The 17,500-nt window shown below is 48.4% G+C and overlaps 1 protein-coding gene across 1 annotated transcript in view; it reads right to left on the minus strand.

The window, feature by feature from the left end:
- LOC115184144 (glutamate receptor-interacting protein 1) overlaps positions 1-17,500 on the minus strand; it is a 63,658-nt gene that overhangs the window by 29,603 nt on the left and 16,555 nt on the right. The window contains exons 5-6 of the mRNA XM_029745134.1: positions 8,631-8,700; positions 2,732-2,877 (exon numbers count right to left, since the gene is read on the minus strand). Of these exons, the coding sequence (XP_029600994.1) occupies positions 2,732-2,877; positions 8,631-8,700 (216 nt within the window). The remainder of the gene's footprint in view (positions 1-2,731; positions 2,878-8,630; positions 8,701-17,500) is intronic.

Consider the following 17,500-nt stretch of genomic DNA (forward strand, 5'->3'; position numbering starts at 1 on the left):
GAGGAGAAACCCTTAACTCTACTCCCAGTGACTATGGGTGGTGAGGGGAGCCAGGAGGAGAAACCCTTAACTCTCCTCCCAGTGACTATGGGTGGTGGTGGGAGCCAGGAGGAGAAACCCTTAACTCTCCTCCCAGTGACTATGGGTGGTGGTGGGAGCCAGGAGGAGAAACCCTTAACTCTCCTCCCAGTGACTATGGGTGGTGAGGGGAGCCAGGAGGAAAACCCTTAACTCTCCTCCCAGTGACTATGGGTGGTGAGGGGAGCCAGGAGACACATAGCTAAAGTGACAGATACATTAATATGGAAATGATTTGTGTGTGTGTGTGTGTGTGTGTGTGTGTGTGTGTGTGTGTGTGTGTGTGTGTGTGTGTGTGTGTTGTTTAAACACTCTGACTGCATTAGTAATACCAGTGAAGTGAGATCTGTAACCTGATTATCTCTGTTCCATTACAACTTCAATTAGAAATATTTAGTTCTGCGTTCAAACAAATAACTAAAGGAACAAAACAGACACTAGACACATAGGGCGCGTCCCAAATTACACCCTTTTCCCCTTTATAGTGCACTACCTTTGACCAGGGCCTATAGGGCCACTCTAAAGGGAATAGGGTGCCATTTGAGGGACGTTGAAATAGATGTATCAGTAAACATGGATGTCAGTTTGATTCTGCCCCCCTCTGTGAGCCGATTGGTTCATCACGTCCCCGGTGGTGGTGAGGGGGGGATTTGGTGCGTTGGTTGTTAGTGGTCTGATTGAACAAACAGAGCGTTTCATTTGTTCCAATTAAACTAATCTAAGCCTAATATGCATACAGAGTAAGAGCTCTGTGATGATTGGCCGTGGGGTCTCCTGCTGCATTGCAACAGTTTAAGGGGGTAAACTGAGAAGACTCTTTCAGGAAACAGGATGGTGGGAAGGACTGTGATCTCTCTAGTTGGCTGGGTTTACACAGGAAGCACAATTCTTTTGGAAGGCCCGTCTTTTGACCAATCCCATCATATCTTTTCACATCAAATCATTTTTCAGCGCTGATCTGATTAGTGAGAAGAAAAAAAAGCCCGTGTAAACCCAGCCGTTCTGTTGTAGCTCTAATTCTACAGAATCAAGCTGATTTATTTGTATTTTTTTGTGTTGCTATTTTTGATAAATGATTCATGTATTCCATTTCCTGGAAATGGAAGGAACATGTGTATGGGTAATTAGATCCTAGGGCTGTAGAGATGGGTTGGAGTGAGTGCTAACTCACACATGTTTTGTTTTAGGTATGACAGTCCTGGTCAGGTGAATTATATCTAACAAGGACTGTGGTTTTGAATAGCAGAGAGGTTGGGTCAGTGGTTTTGACTAACAGAGAGGTTGGTTCAGTGGTTTTGACTAACAGAGAGGTTGGTTCAGTGGTTTTGACTAACAGAGAGGTTGGTTCAGTGGTTTTGAATAGCAGAGAGGTTGGTTCAGTGGTTTTGACTAACAGAGAGGTTGGTACAGTGGTTTTGACTAACAGAGAGGTTGGTACAGTGGTTTTGACTAACAGAGAGGTTGGTACAGTGGTTTTGACTAACAGAGAGGTTGGTTCAGTGGTTTTGACTAGCAGAGAGGTTGGTACAGTGGTTTTGACTAACAGAGAGGTTGGTACAGTGGTTTTGACTAACAGAGAGGTTGGTTCAGTGGTTTTGACTAACAGAGAGGTTGGTTCAGTGGTTTTGACTAACAGAGAGGTTGGTACAGTGGTTTTGACTAACAGAGAGGTTGGGTCAGTGGTTTTGACTAACAGAGAGGTTGGTACAGTGGTTTTGACTAACAGAGAGGTTGGTTCAGTGGTTTTGACTAACAGAGAGGTTGGTACAGTGGTTTTGACTAACAGAGAGGTTGGTACAGAGAGGTTGTTTCAGAGAGGTTGTTACAGTGGTTTTGACTAACAGAGAGGTTGTTACAGTGGTTTTGACTAACAGAGAGGTTGGTACAGTGGTTTTGACTAACAGAGAGGTTGGTACAGTGGTTTTGACTAACAGAGAGGTTGTGTGTGTGATCTGAACTGAACTGGGCTGCAGACCCATCTGTATGTGTACTGGTGGAAGACCCACTGCTGCCACCAGGGAGATACACACCACTAATGATGTGTGTGTGTTGATGAGTGAGTCTGTGTGTGTGTGTGTGTGTGTCCTGTGTGTGTGTGTGTCCTGTGTGTGTCCAGTGTGTGTGTGTGTGTGTGTGTGTGTGTGTGTCCAGTGTGTGTGTGTGTCCAGTGTGTGTGTGTGTCCAGTGTGTGTGTGTGTGTGTGTGTGTGTGTCCAGTGTGTGTGTGTGTGTCCAGTGTGTGTGTGTGTGTGTGTGTCCTGTGTGTGTGTGTGTCCTGTGTGTGTCCAGTGCATGTGTGTCCAGTGTGTGTGTGTGTGTGTCCAGTGTGTGTGTGTGTGTGTGTGTGTCCAGTGTGTGTGTGTGTGTGTGTGTGTGTGTGTGTGTGTGTGTGTGTGTGTGTGTGTGTCCAGTGTGTGTGTGTGTGTCCAGTGTGTGTGTCCAGTGTGTGTGTGTGTGTGTGTGTGTGTGTGTGTGTGTGTGTGTGTGTGTGTGTGTGTGTGCGTGTCCAGTGTGTGTGTCCAGTGAGTGTGTGTGTGTGTGTGTGTGTGTGTGTGTGTGTGTGTGTGTGTGTGTGTGTGTGTGTGTGTGTGTGTGTGTGTGTGTGTGTGTGTGTGTGTGTGTGTGTGTGTGTGTGTCCAGTGTGTACGCACTACCTGAGTTGTCCTCGTCCTTGCGTATCTTGAGCTTGACCAGTTCTTCACACTGCTGGAGAATCTGAACAGCGTCTTCCATGGAACAGTTGTCCAGGCGGATGTTATCGATGGCCAGCAGCTTGTCCCCCAGCTCCAGAGTACCAGTCCTGGGGAGAGAAACACACAGACCAGGGTTTACAGGTGGACGGGACGGGCTTCAAACCTATATTCTACAGTGTGGACCATTATATGTGTAAATGTGTATTCATATAGTACATTGGTTACAACACCACTTCAGTGTTGCTAACATGCTGTTCTTTCACACCATAAACCCTGATCTGAATGATCATGTGTGGAAACATCCATTATTCTTCATGTCCACATACTGAACACAGTCATAGTTCTCACCAACACACAGACAGAATCCTACCCCCCCCCCCCATAGACAGATACGCAGATGTAATGCATGTTTAACTCTGTCAGAGACTCAAACAGAGACCTGTTAACGGGAGCCCTGACAGAGACAAGCTGCTGAAATGAGACTCAAACAGAGACCTGTTAACGGGAGCCCTGACAGAGACAAGCTGCTGAAATGAGACTCAAACAGAGACCTGTTAACGGGAGCCCTGACAGAGACAAGCTGCTGAAATGAGACTCACAGAGACCTGTTAACGGGAGCCCTGACAGAGACAAGCTGCTGAAATGAGACTCACAGAGACCTGTTAACGGGAGCCCTGACAGAGACAAGCTGCTGAAATGAGACTCACACAGAGACCTGTTAACAGGAGCCCTGACAGAGACAAGCTGCTGACATGAGACTCACAGAGACCTGTTAACGGGAGCCCTGACAGAGACAAGCTGCTGAAATGAGACTCAAACAGAGACCTGTTAACGGGAGCCCTGACAGAGACAAGCTGCTGAAATGAGACTCACAGAGACCTGTTAACGGGAGCCCTGACAGAGACAAGCTGCTGAAATGAGACTCACAGAGACCTGTTAACGGGAGCCCTGACAGAGACAAGCTGCTGAAATGAGACTCACAGAGACCTGTTAACGGGAGCCCTGACAGAGACAAGCTGCTGAAATGAGACTCACACAGAGACCTGTTAACGGGAGCCCTGACAGAGACAAGCTGCTGACATGAGACTCACAGAGACCTGTTAACGGGAGCCCTGACAGAGACAAGCTGCTGAAATGAGACTCACAGAGACCTGTTAACGGGAGCCCTGACAGAGACAAGCTGCTGAAATGAGACTCACACAGAGACCTGTTAACAGGAGCCCTGACAGAGACAAGCTGCTGACACGAGACTCACAGAGACCTGTTAACAGGAGCCCTGACAGAGACAAGCTGCTGAAATGAGACTCACAGAGACCTGTTAACAGGAGCCCTGACAGAGACAAGCTGCTGAAATGAGACTCACAGAGACCTGTTAACAGGAGCCCTGACAGAGACAAGCTGCTGAAATGAGACTCACAGAGACCTGTTAACGGGAGCCCTGACAGGCTGCTAAAATGGGCCAAATGCAGTGAGGTGAATGTAGAGCATCAATAACAAGAACTAAGTCCCAAATGGCACCCTATTCCCTATGTAGTGCACTACTGTTGACCAGGGAACATAGAGTTTTGATCAAACATAGTGCACTACATAGGGAATAGGGTGCCATTTGGAATGCAGACAAGCAGTCATCAGTTGGCTCCCTTCCCTCCCTTCACTATGAGGCAGAATACAGAATACTGTTCAGTTGTCCTCATTCCTCATTCTGGAACAACATTCATATTCCAATGTAATCCAGAGAAAGAAACTCATTATTAAAATCACCAATAATCTCTCTTTTTTTTTTTACTAATGTCCAAAATGTCTAAATCCTGAAAGGTCTAAGGGACAACACCTGCCCAATTTACCTGAAAGCTAGGTCATCGTTACGGTAAATACCCTAGTACAAGAGCATAGAAAAACGTTGATAAACGTAAATTCTCTACTATACCAGCAGAATGTAAACTAGAATCACATCATAACTCCCCAGTGCTTTCCTCTGTCTCCTTGACAGGGGTAATTAATACCTAGATATAACAGGACTGGGGGCCTTTCCTCTGTCTCCTTGACAGGGGTAACTAATACCTAGGTATAACAGGACTGGGGGCCTTTCCTCTGTCTCCTTGACAGGGGTAACTAATACCTAGATATAACAGGACTGGGGGCCTTTCCTCTGTCTCCTTGACAGGGGTAACTAATACCTAGGTATAACAGGACTGTGGGCCTTTCCTCTGTCTCCTTGACAGGGGTAACTAATACCTAGATATAACAGGACTGGGGGCCTTTCCTCTGTCTCCTTGACAGCGGTAACTAATACCTAGATATAACAGGACTGGGGGCCTTTCCTCTGTCTCCTTGACAGGGGTAACTAATACCTAGATATAACAGGACTGGGTGCCTTTCCTCTGTCTCCTTGACAGGGGTAACTAATACCTAGGTATAACAGGACTGGGTGCTTTGGGGAGAGAATCATAATCACTGATTAGTGCATAACCCAATTCCTATCATATTCCTCTCAGCTTAAGTACCAGATCTGTGTCCCAAATGGAACCCTATTCTCTATATAGTGCACTAGTTTTGACCAGGGCCCATAGGGAATAGGTGCCAATTGGGCCGCAGACAAGGTAAACATATGTGTTGGTTGCGTAAAGCCTGGCAAAACGAGGGCAGAGACAGAATGTGGGCTAATTAGTGAGAGCCCTGGTGGTAAACAGAATGCTGCGTCGCCTTGGTAACGGGTCTGGATGTAAACACAGAGACCATCCAGTCCAGTTACTGTACTCCAGAAGGAGGAGGGGCTTAAACTACATCTCTGTCTGTAGTGTGTGTGTGTGTGTGCATGTGTGTGTGTGTGCGTGTGCGCGTCCGTGTGTGTGTGTGCGTGTGTGTGCGCGTGTGCGCAAGCGCGTGCGTGTGTGTGTGCGCGTGTGTGTATTTGTGTGCTCCTCTACCCACCTACCCCCCCTTCCTCAGCTGAGAATTCCCTCTCTCTGTGTAAAGTAGTGAACAGACATTTCACGATCCGTTTCCACTTTGGGGGATTTAATTGATTGTCCGCTGCCTCCCACAACGAGAATAACATCCGTTAGTTAGCTAGCGACTCAGTCGTCAAGCTGGCCCACTTCAGTTGGGAGGTACAGTCAGAGTGTCCTAACCATTGTGTTTGTTGTCTCATGGTGTTTTTTATTATGTGGGGTAATGGCCCCCTGGGGGTCGTACCACAGAGCAGGGAGCCTGGCCCCTGAACATCGTACCACAGAGCAGGGAGCCTGGCCCCTGAACATCGTACCACAGAGCAGGGAGCCTGGCCCCTGAACATCGTACCACAGAGCAGGGAGCCTGGCCACTGAACATCGTACCACAGAGCAGGGAGCCTGGCCACTGAACATCGTACCACAGAGCAGGGAGCCTGGCCACTGAACATCGTACCACGGAATACGGAGCCTGGCCACTGAACATCGTACCACAGAGCAGGGAGCCTGGCCACTGAACATCGTACCACAGAGCAGGGAGCCTGACCACTGAACATCGTACCAGGGAGCAGGGAGCCTGGCCACTGAACATCGTACCACGGAGCAGGGAGCCTGACCACTGAACATCGTACCACAGAGCAGGGAGCCTGACCACTGAACATCGTACCACGGAGCAGGGAGCCTGGCCACTGAACATCGTACCACGGAGCAGGGAGCCTGACCACTGAACATCGTACCACGGAGCAGGGAGCCTGGCCACTGAACATCGTACCACGGAGCAGGGAGCCTGACCACTGAACATCGTACCACGGAGCAGGGAGCCTGGCCTCTGAACATCGTACCACAGAGCAGGGAGCCTGGCCACTGAACATCGTACCACAGAGCAGGGAGCCTGGACCCTGAACATCGTACCACGGAATACGGAGCCTGGCCACTGAACATCGTACCACAGAGCAGGGAGCCTGGCCACTGAACATCGTACCACGGAGCAGGGAGCCTGGCCACTGAACAATACATTATCTGTTTTGATCTAGAAAATTGGAATTATGCAGATGAGCTCATGCCCGGTCCCAGCCCAGAGCTGAGTGACCACAGAGCCTGGTCATAGACCACTGATTAATATCACCTGTACATAGCCCATCTATAATTTAGCCCAAACTACTACCTCTTCCCCTACTGTATTAATTTATTTTATTTATTTTGCTCCTTTGCACCATATTATTTATATTTTAACTTTGAACTTTCTTCAAACTACAAATCTACCATTCCAGTGTTTTTCTTGCTATATTGTATTTACTTTGCCACCATGGCATTTTTTGCCTTTACCTCCATTATCTCACATCATTTGCTCACATTGTATATAGTCTTATTTTTTTCTACTGCATCATTGATTGTATGTTGTTTTACTCCATGTGTAACTCTGTGTTGTTGTATGTTGTCAAACTGCTTTGCTTTATCTTGGCCAGGTCGCAATTGTAAATGAGAACTTGTTCTCAACTTGCCTACCTGGTTAAATAAAGGTGAAATAAAAAAAAATAAAAAATAAAAAATATCCACTGCATCAAACACAATATACTATACTGCAGAAATACATCTATTTATATGTGACTCTGCCATAGTGGAGTTTAGTAGAGTGGTGTGCAGATCAACATTCATAGTGTGGTTTAGTAGAGTGGTGTGCAGATCAACATTCATAGTGGAGTTTAGTGGAGTGGTGTGGAGAGCAACATTCATAGTGTAGTTTAGTAGAGTGGTGTGGAGAGCAACATTCATAGTGTAGTTTAGTGGAGTGGTGTGGAGAGCAACATTCATAGTGTAGTTTAGTAGAGTGGTGTGGAGAGCAACATTCATAGTGTAGTTTAGTGGAGTGGTGTGCAGATCAACATTCATAGTGTAGTTTAGTGGAGTGGTGTGGAGAGCAACATCGATAGTGTAGTTTAGTAGAGTGGTGTGGAGAGCAACATTCATAGTGTAGTTTAGTGGAGTGGTGTGCAGAGCAACATTCATAGTGTAGTTTAGTGGAGTGGTGTGCAGAGCAACACTGAGACAATAGTGTTGATGTGGTGCATGTTGTATGTTTCAAATAATTTACCTGTGAGCAGGTTGATTGGTTGATTGATGTATTTACCTGTGAGCAGGTTGATTGGTTGATTGATGTATTTACCTGTGAGCAGGTTAATTGGTTGATTGATATATTTACCTGTGAGCAGGTTAATTGGTTGATTGATGTATTTACCTGTGAGCAGGTTGATTGGTTGATTGATGTATTTACCTGTGAGCAGGTTGATTGGTTGATTGATGTATTTACCTGTGAGCAGGTTGATTGATATATTTACCTATGAGCAGGTTGATTGGTTGATTGATGTATTTACCTGTGAGCAGGTTAATTGGTTGATTGATGTATTTACCTGTGAGCAGGTTAATTGGTTGATTGATGTATTTACCTGTGAGCAGGTTAATTGGTTGATTGATGTATTTACCTGTGAGCAGGTTAATTGGTTGATTGATATATTTACCTGTGAGCAGGTTGATTGGTTGATTGATGTATTTACCTGTGAGCAGGTTGATTGGTTGATTGATGTATTTACCTGTGAGCAGGTTGATTGGTTGATTGATGCATTTACCTGTGAGCAGGTTGATTGGTTGATTGATGTATTTACCTGTGAGCAGGTTGATTGGTTGATTGATGTATTTACCTGTGAGCAGGTTAATTGGTTGATTGATGTATTTACCTGTGAGCAGGTTGATTGGTTGATTGATGTATTTACCTGTGAGCAGGTTGATTGGTTCATTGATGTATTTACCTGTGAGCAGGTTGATTGGTTGATTGATGTATTTACCTGTGAGCAGGTTAATTGGTTGATTGATGTATTTACCTATGAGCAGGTTGATTGGTTGATTGATGTATTTACCTGTGAGCCACGCTGCCCTTCTTGATGTCGGAGATGATGAGAGCGTCCCCAGGTTTCCTACTGGACGGAGCTAGGAGCAGAGAAGGAAAGGATGGGCGTATGAGAAAGAGAGCAACAAAACCACAGGCTTATATCATTAACTAAAACCACAGGCTTATATCATTAACTAAACCACAGGCTTATATCATTAACTAAACCACAGGCTTATATCATTAACTAAACCACAGGCTTATATCATTAACTAAAACCACAGGCTTATATCATTAACTAAACCACAGGCTTATATCATTAACTAAACCACAGGCTTATATCATTAACAAAACCACAGGCTTATATCATTAACTAAACCACAGGCTTATATCATTAACTAAAACCACAGGCTTATATCATTAACTAAAACCACAGGCTTAAATCATTAACAAAACCACAGGCATATATCATTAACTAAAACCACAGGCTTACATCATTAACAAAACCACAGGCTTATATCATTAACAAAACCACAGGCTTATATCATTAACTAAACCACAGGCTTATATCATTAACAAAACCACAGGCTTATATCATTAACTAAACCACAGGCTTAAATCATTAACTAAAACCACAGGCTTATATCATTAACTAAACCAATTTATGAAAATGGCGTCTCATTCATTTCTTTGGTTGCATTTACACAGGCAACCCAATTCTGATATTTTTCAGATCAGCTCTGAAATAGAGATCTGATGTGATTGGTCAAAAGAGCAATTAGAAGGAAACAATCTCAGAATTGGGCTGCCTGTGTAAATGCAGCCTTTAAAGTTGATGAAAACCGTTATCAGCCTAAAACATGGTTGGGCTGAGTGCCTTACAGGAAGGGAGGAAGGGTATCTGTTTTGAGTAAACACCTTCCCTCCCCTCTCCTCTAACCCATCATACTCCCTGCAGTCCTACTCCTCCCCTCCCCTCCCCTCCCCTCTCCTCTAACCCATCATACTCCCTGCAGTCCTACTCCTCCCCTTCCCTCCCCTCTCCTCTAACCCATCATACTCCCTGCAGTCCTACTCCTCCCCTCCCTCCCCTCTCCTCTAACCCATCATACTCCCTGCAGTCCTACTCCTCCCCTTCCCTCCCCTCTCCTCTAACCCATCATACTCCCTGCAGTCCTACTCCTCCCCTTCCCTCCCCTCTCCTCTAACCCATCATACTCCCTGCAGTCCTACTCCTCCCCTTCCCTCCCCTCTCCTCTAACCCATCATACTCCCTGCAGTCCTACTCCTCCCCTCCCCTCCCCTCTCCTCTAACCCATCATACTCCCTGCAGTCCTACTCCTCCCCTTCCCTCCCCTCTCCTCTAACCCATCATACTCCCTGCAGTCCTACTCCTCCCCTTCCCTCCCCTCTCCTCTAACCCATCATACTCCCTGCAGTCCTACTCCTCCCCTCCCCTCCCCTCTCCTCTAACCCATCATACTCCCTGCAGTCCTACTCCTCCCCTCCCTCCCCTCTCCTCTAACCCATCATACTCCCTGCAGTCCTACTCCTCCCCTCCCCTCTCCTCTCCTCTAACCCATCATACTCCCTGCAGTCCTACTCCTCCCCTCCCCTCTCCTCTAACCCATCATACTCCCTGCAGTCCTACTCCTCCCCTTCCCTCCCCTCTCCTCTAACCCATCATACTCCCTGCAGTCCTACTCCTCCCCTTCCCTCCCTTATACTCCCCTCCCTCCCATCTCCTCCCTCCCTCCCATCTCTCCTCCTCTCTTTCCCTCCCCTCTCCTCCTCTCTTTCCCTCTCCTCCCCTCTCCTCCTCTCCTCCTCTCCTCCCATGTACTCCACTCCCCTTTATATTCCCTCCCATCTCCTCCCCTCTGCTCTCCTTCCCCTCTCCAGCCCTCTCCTCCCCTCTCCTCCCCTCCTCTCCTTCTTTTCTCCTCCCCTCTCCTCCCCTTCTCTCCTTTTCTTCTCTTCCCTCTCCTCCCCTCCCCTCCCTTCTCCTTCCCTCCCCTCTCCTCCCCTCCCCTCCCTTCTCCTTCCCTCCCCTCCCTTCTCCTCCCTTATCCTCCCCTCCCCTCTCCTCCCCTACTCTCCTTCTCTTCTCCTCCCCTCTCCTCTCCTCCCTTCTCCTTCCCTCCTCTGTACTTCCCTCTATATTGTAGTCTGCTGAACAGTTTCTGTCCACTTCACTCCATAAACAACCACACATGACCTCCTCATCTCAGCTGACAAAACCACAGCACTGCCTGTCATTACTGCAGCTCTTTACCTGGCCTGTCAAATTGCCAACTCAGTCCTATTGTAATTCTGCAGGTGCTTCCTGTGTCTATCTATATGTCAGAGGAGAGACAGGAGAGACAGGAGAGATGTCCTTTCTACCTGCTCTGAAAGAGACACATCTCTGTGGCCCGGCTGTGTTGTGAATGTTAATGTGTGGAAGCTGTGGAAGCCAGGGACTGCTCGGTGTGATGTGGAGACGTCAGCGCTGCTGATGGGGTTAACAGTGGAGGGGATAGAGGCATTCTGCAGGGAGTCCACTATTTTAACTGGAGGCACTAGAGTAAGACGGTTACTTGTCCAATGAGCGAGCAGGGAGGTAAAGGTGAGGGGGAGCATCTACAGAACACTAGAGACATCATGTGAGGTATACACTAAATTAACTAGTGGCACTACACCAAGAAAGTTACTGCCATTTTGATACTGTTGCGTGTAAAGTTTCCTAAGAGAAACCGTGATGTCGACAGTGGTGGAAAATCTTGCAGGCAAGGCTGCAGAATTAATTATATTTATATGGCTGTGGAATTAATTATATTTATATGGCTGCAGAATGAATTATATTTATATGGAATGAATTATATTTATATGGCTGCAGAATGAATTATATTTATATGGCTGCAGAATGAATTCTATTTATATGGCTGCAGAATGAATTCTATTTATATGGCTGCAGAATGAATTATATTTATATGGCTGAAGAATGAATTATATTTCCACGGCTGCAGAATGAAATATATTTATATGGCTGTAGAATGAATTATATTTCTACGGCTGCATTGCAGAAACTTATTTCCTCCCTGTGGAGAGTTGGTTAGCTGACTCTGCTGAAACCCGAATTACACCCCTTTCCTCAGCCTCGAGCCTACAGCAAACAATGGGTTCTGGTGGTGGTGGTTGGACCAAACAGAGAACACACACACACACACACACACACACACACACACACACACACACACACACACACACACACACACACACACACACACACACAGAGGAAATGACCTCAGGGTACCGTTAGCCATCATTGTCATCGTTGAGCCACTGGTCTATCTGACAATTAAACCTCAACAAATACTATTCCACTGTCTCCTAAAGACACAGTATGGTGAGTGACTGACTCTATTCCACTGTCTCCTAAAGACACAGTATGGTCTGAGTGACTGACTCTATTCCACTGTCTCCTAAAGACACAGTATGGTCTGAGTGACTGACTCTATTCCACTGTCTCCTAAAGACACAGTATGGTCTGAGTGACTGACTCTATTCCACTGTCTCCTAAAGACACAGTATGGTCTGAGTGACTGACTCTATTCCACTGTCTCCTAAAGACACAGTATGGTCTGAGTGACTGACTCTATTCCACTGTCTCCTAAAGACACAGTATGGTCTGAGTGACTGACTCTATTCCACTGTCTCCTAAAGACACAGTATGGTCTGAGTGACTGACTGACTCTATTCCACTGTCTCCTAAAGACACAATATGGTCTGAGTGACTGACTCTATTCCACTGTCTCCTAAAGACACAGTATGGTCTGAGTGACCGACTGACTCTATTCCACTGTCTCCTAAAGACACAGTATGGTCTGAGTGACTGACTGACTCTATTCCACTGTCTCCTAAAGACACAGTATGGTCTGAGTGACTGACTCTATTCCACTGTCTCCTAAAGACACAGTATGGTCTGAGTGACTGACTCTATTCCACTGTCTCCTAAAGACACAGTATGGTCTGAGTGACCGACTGACTCTATTCCACTGTCTCCTAAAGACACAGTATGGTCTGAGTGACTGACTCTATTCCACTGTCTCCTAAAGACACAGTATGGTCTGAGTGACTGATGACTCTATTCCACTGTCTCCTAAAGACACAGTATGGTCTGAGTGACCGACTCTATTCCACTGTCTCCTAAAGACACAGTATGGTCTGAGTGACTGACTGACTCTATTCCACTGTCTCCTAAAGACACAGTATGGTCTGAGTGACCGACTCTATTCCACTGTCTCCTAAAGCCACAGTATGGTCTGAGTGACTGACTCTATTCCACTGTCTCCTAAAGACACAGTATGGTCTGAGTGACTCTAGTCCTGCAGGAGCCAGCCACCAGCCCTCTAGTCCTGCAGGAACCAGCCACCAGCCCTCCAGCCCTGCAGGAACCAGCCACCAGCCCTCTAGTCCTGCAGGAACCAGCCACCAGCCCTCCAGCCCTGCAGGAACCAGCCACCAGCCCTCTAGTCCTGCAGGAACCAGCCACCAGCCCTCCAGCCCTGCAGGAACCAGCCACCAGCCCTCTAGTCCTGCAGGAACCAGCCACCAGCCCTCTAGTCCTGCAGAAGCCAGCCACCAGCCCTCTAGTCCTGCAGGAGCCAGCCACCAGCCCTGCAGGAACCAGCCACCAGCCCTCTAGTCCTGCAGGAACCAGCCACCAGCCCTCCAGTCCTGCAGGAACCAGCCACCAGCCTCCAGCCCTGCAGGAACCAGCCACCAGCCCTCTAGTCCTGCAGGAACCAGCCACCAGCCCTCTAGTCCTGCAGGAACCAGCCACCAGCCCTCTAGTCCTGCAGGAACCAGCCACCAGCCCTCTAGTCCTGCAGGAACCAGCCACCAGCCCTCTAGTCCTGCAGGAGCCAGCCACCAGCCCTCCAGCCCTGCAGGAACCAGCCACCAGCCCTCCAGGAACCAGCCACCAGCCCTCTAGTCCTGCAGGAACCAGCCACCAGCCCTCCAGCCCTGCAGGAACCAGCCACCAGCCCTCCAGCCCTGCAGGAACCAGCCACCAGCCCTCTAGTCCTGCAGGAACCAGCCACCAGCCCTCTAGTCCTGCAGGAACCAGCCACCAGCCCTCTAGTCCTGCAGGAACCAGCCCCCAGCCCTCTAGTCCTGCAGGAGCCAGCCACCAGCCCTCCAGCCCTGCAGGAACCAGCCACCAGCCACCAGCCCTCTAGTCCTGCAGGAACCAGCCCCCAGCCCTCTAGTCCTGCAGAAGCCAGCCACCAGCCCTCTAGTCCTGCAGGAGCCAGCCACCAGCCCTGCAGGAACCAGCCACCAGCCCTCTAGTCCTGCAGGAACCAGCCTCCAGCCCTCTAGTCCTGCAGGAACCAGCCACCAGCCCTCTAGTCCTGCAGGAACCAGCCACCAGCCCTCCAGCCCTGCAGGAACCAGCCACCAGCCCTCTAGTCCTGCAGGAACCAGCCCCCAGCCCTCTAGTCCTGCAGGAACCAGCCACCAGCCCTCCAGCCCTGCAGGAACCAGCCACCTGCCCTCTAGTCCTGCAGGAGCCAGCCACCAGCCCTCTAGTCCTGCAGGAACCAGCCACCAGCCCTCTAGTCCTGCAGGAGCCAGCCACCAGCCCTCTAGTCCTGCAGGAACCAGCCACCAGCCCTCTAGTCCTGCAGGAACCAGCCACCAGCCCTCTAGTCCTGCAGGAACCAGCCACCAGCCCTCTAGTCCTGCAGGAACCAGTCACCTGCCCTCTAGTCCTGCAGGAACCAGCCACCAGCCCTCTAGTCCTGCAGGAACCAGCCACCAACCCTCTAGTCCTGCAGGAACCAGTCACCTGCCCTCTAGTCCTGCAGGAACCAGCCACCAGCCCTCTAGTCCTGCAGGAACCAGCCACCAGCCCTCTAGTCCTGCAGGAACCAGCCACCAGCCCTCTAGTCCTGCAGGAACCAGCCACCAGCCCTCTAGTCCTGCAGGAACCAGCCACCAGCCCTCTAGTCCTGCAGGAACCAGCCACCAGCCACCAGCCCTGCAGGTCTCTTCAGTGTAGCACTGGTATGTCTACACCGTAGAAGCACTGAGGCCAAATGGCATCACTGGGAGTTCACACCATCCCACTTCTGGCATCATATTAGCCACTAAAGAGGAATTCGGTATGTTAGATGTGTTCAGATTGTCCATAATATTGTTTGTGTGAACATTTAAATATTCCAAAACAGCAGCATAACTGAATGTTCCAAAATCAAAAAAATCAAAGTTAATTTTGAATCATTTCTACTGCTCTGACAAAAAGAAAGTCTAAACACAAGCCTTTAAAAAGTCTTATCTCTGACCTCCCTGCCTCTATAGAGACTATAATCTGTCCAATGTCCAAGTGAAGAGGAGTTGAACAAGACAAGATGTGTAGAGAGCTGCTGAGCCCAGCTAGCCTTTACAGCCTCCTTTAATAGATCAACTATCCACTACACAGAGATACAGCCACAGCAGTACAACTCTTAGAGAAGCCATGAAAGCTCCAGGCTGTGTCCTATCCCCCATTTAGTTAACTCCTTTTAACCCTCTGCTCTCCAGTCCCCTATTTTGGGAGTAGGGTGTTATTTGGGGGACACACCCAGAGTTCCAGCAAAACAAATCTCACATAAAGAAGCTGACACCCCAGAGAGTTGTGGAGCCTTCAGAGAGCCTTTGTAGATCCTCAGAGCGCGGTTCAGTTCGCAGGATGCTGTTTCCGTGTTCTCTCTCAGCAGAGCATCCCCAGCCTCCTTCCTCCGTTTCCCTTTTATCTCTCTCTCTCGCTCTCTCTCCCTCCTCCATCTCTCTCTCTCTCCCCCATCTCTCACTCTCTCTCCCTCCTCCATCTGTCTATCTCTCTCTCTCGCTCTCTCTCCCTCTCTCTCTCTCACTCTCCTCCATCTCTCTCTCTTACGGAGTGGTGGAGACGCCTTGGACAGCCAGCTGGCCTCACACCAGCCTGTGGAGAGACACAGAGGACACGCCATTGCGAAATGCGGAGACAGACACAGCACCGAGGACAGAAGGAGTGTTAGTTTGGCATGAGATGGCTTCTCTTCTGGAGTAACACAGTCCTCCTTTGATATAGCAGCATGATGGACTTTCTTACAGAAGTAACAGTCTATCCTCTTAAATCCTGTCTTTATGATTCCGACTTCACTACCTCTCACAGACACCCAGTAAAATCTCTCTGATTCTCCTGCTAAACTTTTCCTTTTGAGAACAATCACGTCAAATTTATAAAATTATAGAAGTCCGTTTTGGGGTCAAATCCCTTGCAGAGCCCTGAGGAATGGTAATGGGGTTTATTTATTTTCAAAGAGCTTGGGATTTTAGAAACAAGTGGAGGTTTTAGATAGAGGCTTACAGAGAAACTGGACAAGTTGCAGTGAAACTATTGGGGAAGAAAGCAGTATATATTATCTGGAGAAAATGTCAGCCTGACTGAGGGTACGCCCAGCGTCGTCCGGGTTTGACCGGGGTCGGCCATCATTGTAAATAGGAATTTGTTCTTAACTGACTTGCCTAGTGATATACAGGTTAAATTTAAAAAAAGTAAATAATAGAAAAAATTGTGTGTCAGTTTGATACCAGCAGAGCCCCTCTATGGCAAGGTGTCTGGAAAAGCTGAGCCAGCAAAATCCTCCTTCCTCAAAGTTAACAAAACACAAACATTGTCGAATTTGCCGAGTCAGAGCAAACAGGAAACTTCCTAGAAGATAAGCGGGCGAGCACTTCAAAAGATAAATAATTACACGCTTTCTAAACCCTCTAAATGTGTCTCCTCTCTCCCGGAATCTAACCTCTCTGTTTGTCAAGCAAACAAAACTCCAAAAGAGAGAAAAGTTTCAACTTTACCTACTAATTCTCCAACGTTGGAAGACAAATGAACGTGAGAAGAATGATTGTGTTGAAAAGGAGACAAAGCCTGTGTCCCAAGAGGAACCTATGGGCCCTGTACTATATAGTGAAGAGATCGCCATTTGGGATGCAACCCTACACTTGTTGAAAAGGAGGCAGTGATTCATGTTGTTATGACAACGCAGTCGAGCGCTGCTTTGATGGAGCATCTGGCTAAACGTGCACATCCATCGCCGTGGTGACCGAGGAGAGCGTGGATGTAGGGACCTCCACAGGCAGGCAGCTTCTTGATTGCAGGTTGGAAAAACAAATGGAGTTTTAAACACTTTCGTCTCTACTGACCTTCTGAAAAGTCAAACGACTGTAAACAAATTAAAAGATGCCGGGTGAGGAGAGGAGACAGAGTAGGTGTGTGTGTGTGTGTGTGTATGTGTGTGTGTGTGAGCGGTTTATGGTGTCCTCTGGGTGGCTGGGCTGAGCTGGTATCTATGACTACAGAGAGTACATTTTACCAAGCCCATCTCTCTCTCTCTCTCTTCCCCTCTCTATCCCCCTCTCTCTCCTTTCTCTCTCTCCTTTTCTCTCTCATCCTCTCTCCCTCACCCTCTCTCGCTCTCGCTCTCTCTCTCCCCTCTCTCTCTCTCTCTCTCTCTCACCCTCTCTCACCCTCTCTCTCCTCTCTCTCTCTCACCCTCTCTCTCTCACCCTCTCTCTCTCTCTCTCTCTCACTCACCCTCTCTCTCTCCCTCCCCTCCCACCCCTCTCTCCTCTCACCCTCTCTCTCTCTCTCTCTCTCTCACCCTCTCTCTCTCTCACCCTCCTCTCCTCTCTCTCTCTCCCTCTCTCTCTCCCTCTCATCCCTCTCTCTCTCTCCCCTCTCTCTCTCCTCTCTCTCCCTCTCTTCACCCTCTCCTCCTCACCTCCCCCTCTCCTCTCTCTCCTCTCTCTCTCCTCCTCTCTCCCCTCTTCTCTCCCCTCTCTCTCTCCTCCTCCTCTCTCCCCCTCTCTCTCCCTCCCTCCCTCTCCTCA

Source organism: Salmo trutta, unplaced genomic scaffold (assembly GCF_901001165.1).
Source record: "Salmo trutta unplaced genomic scaffold, fSalTru1.1, whole genome shotgun sequence".
Lineage (NCBI taxonomy): Eukaryota > Metazoa > Chordata > Actinopteri > Salmoniformes > Salmonidae > Salmo > Salmo trutta.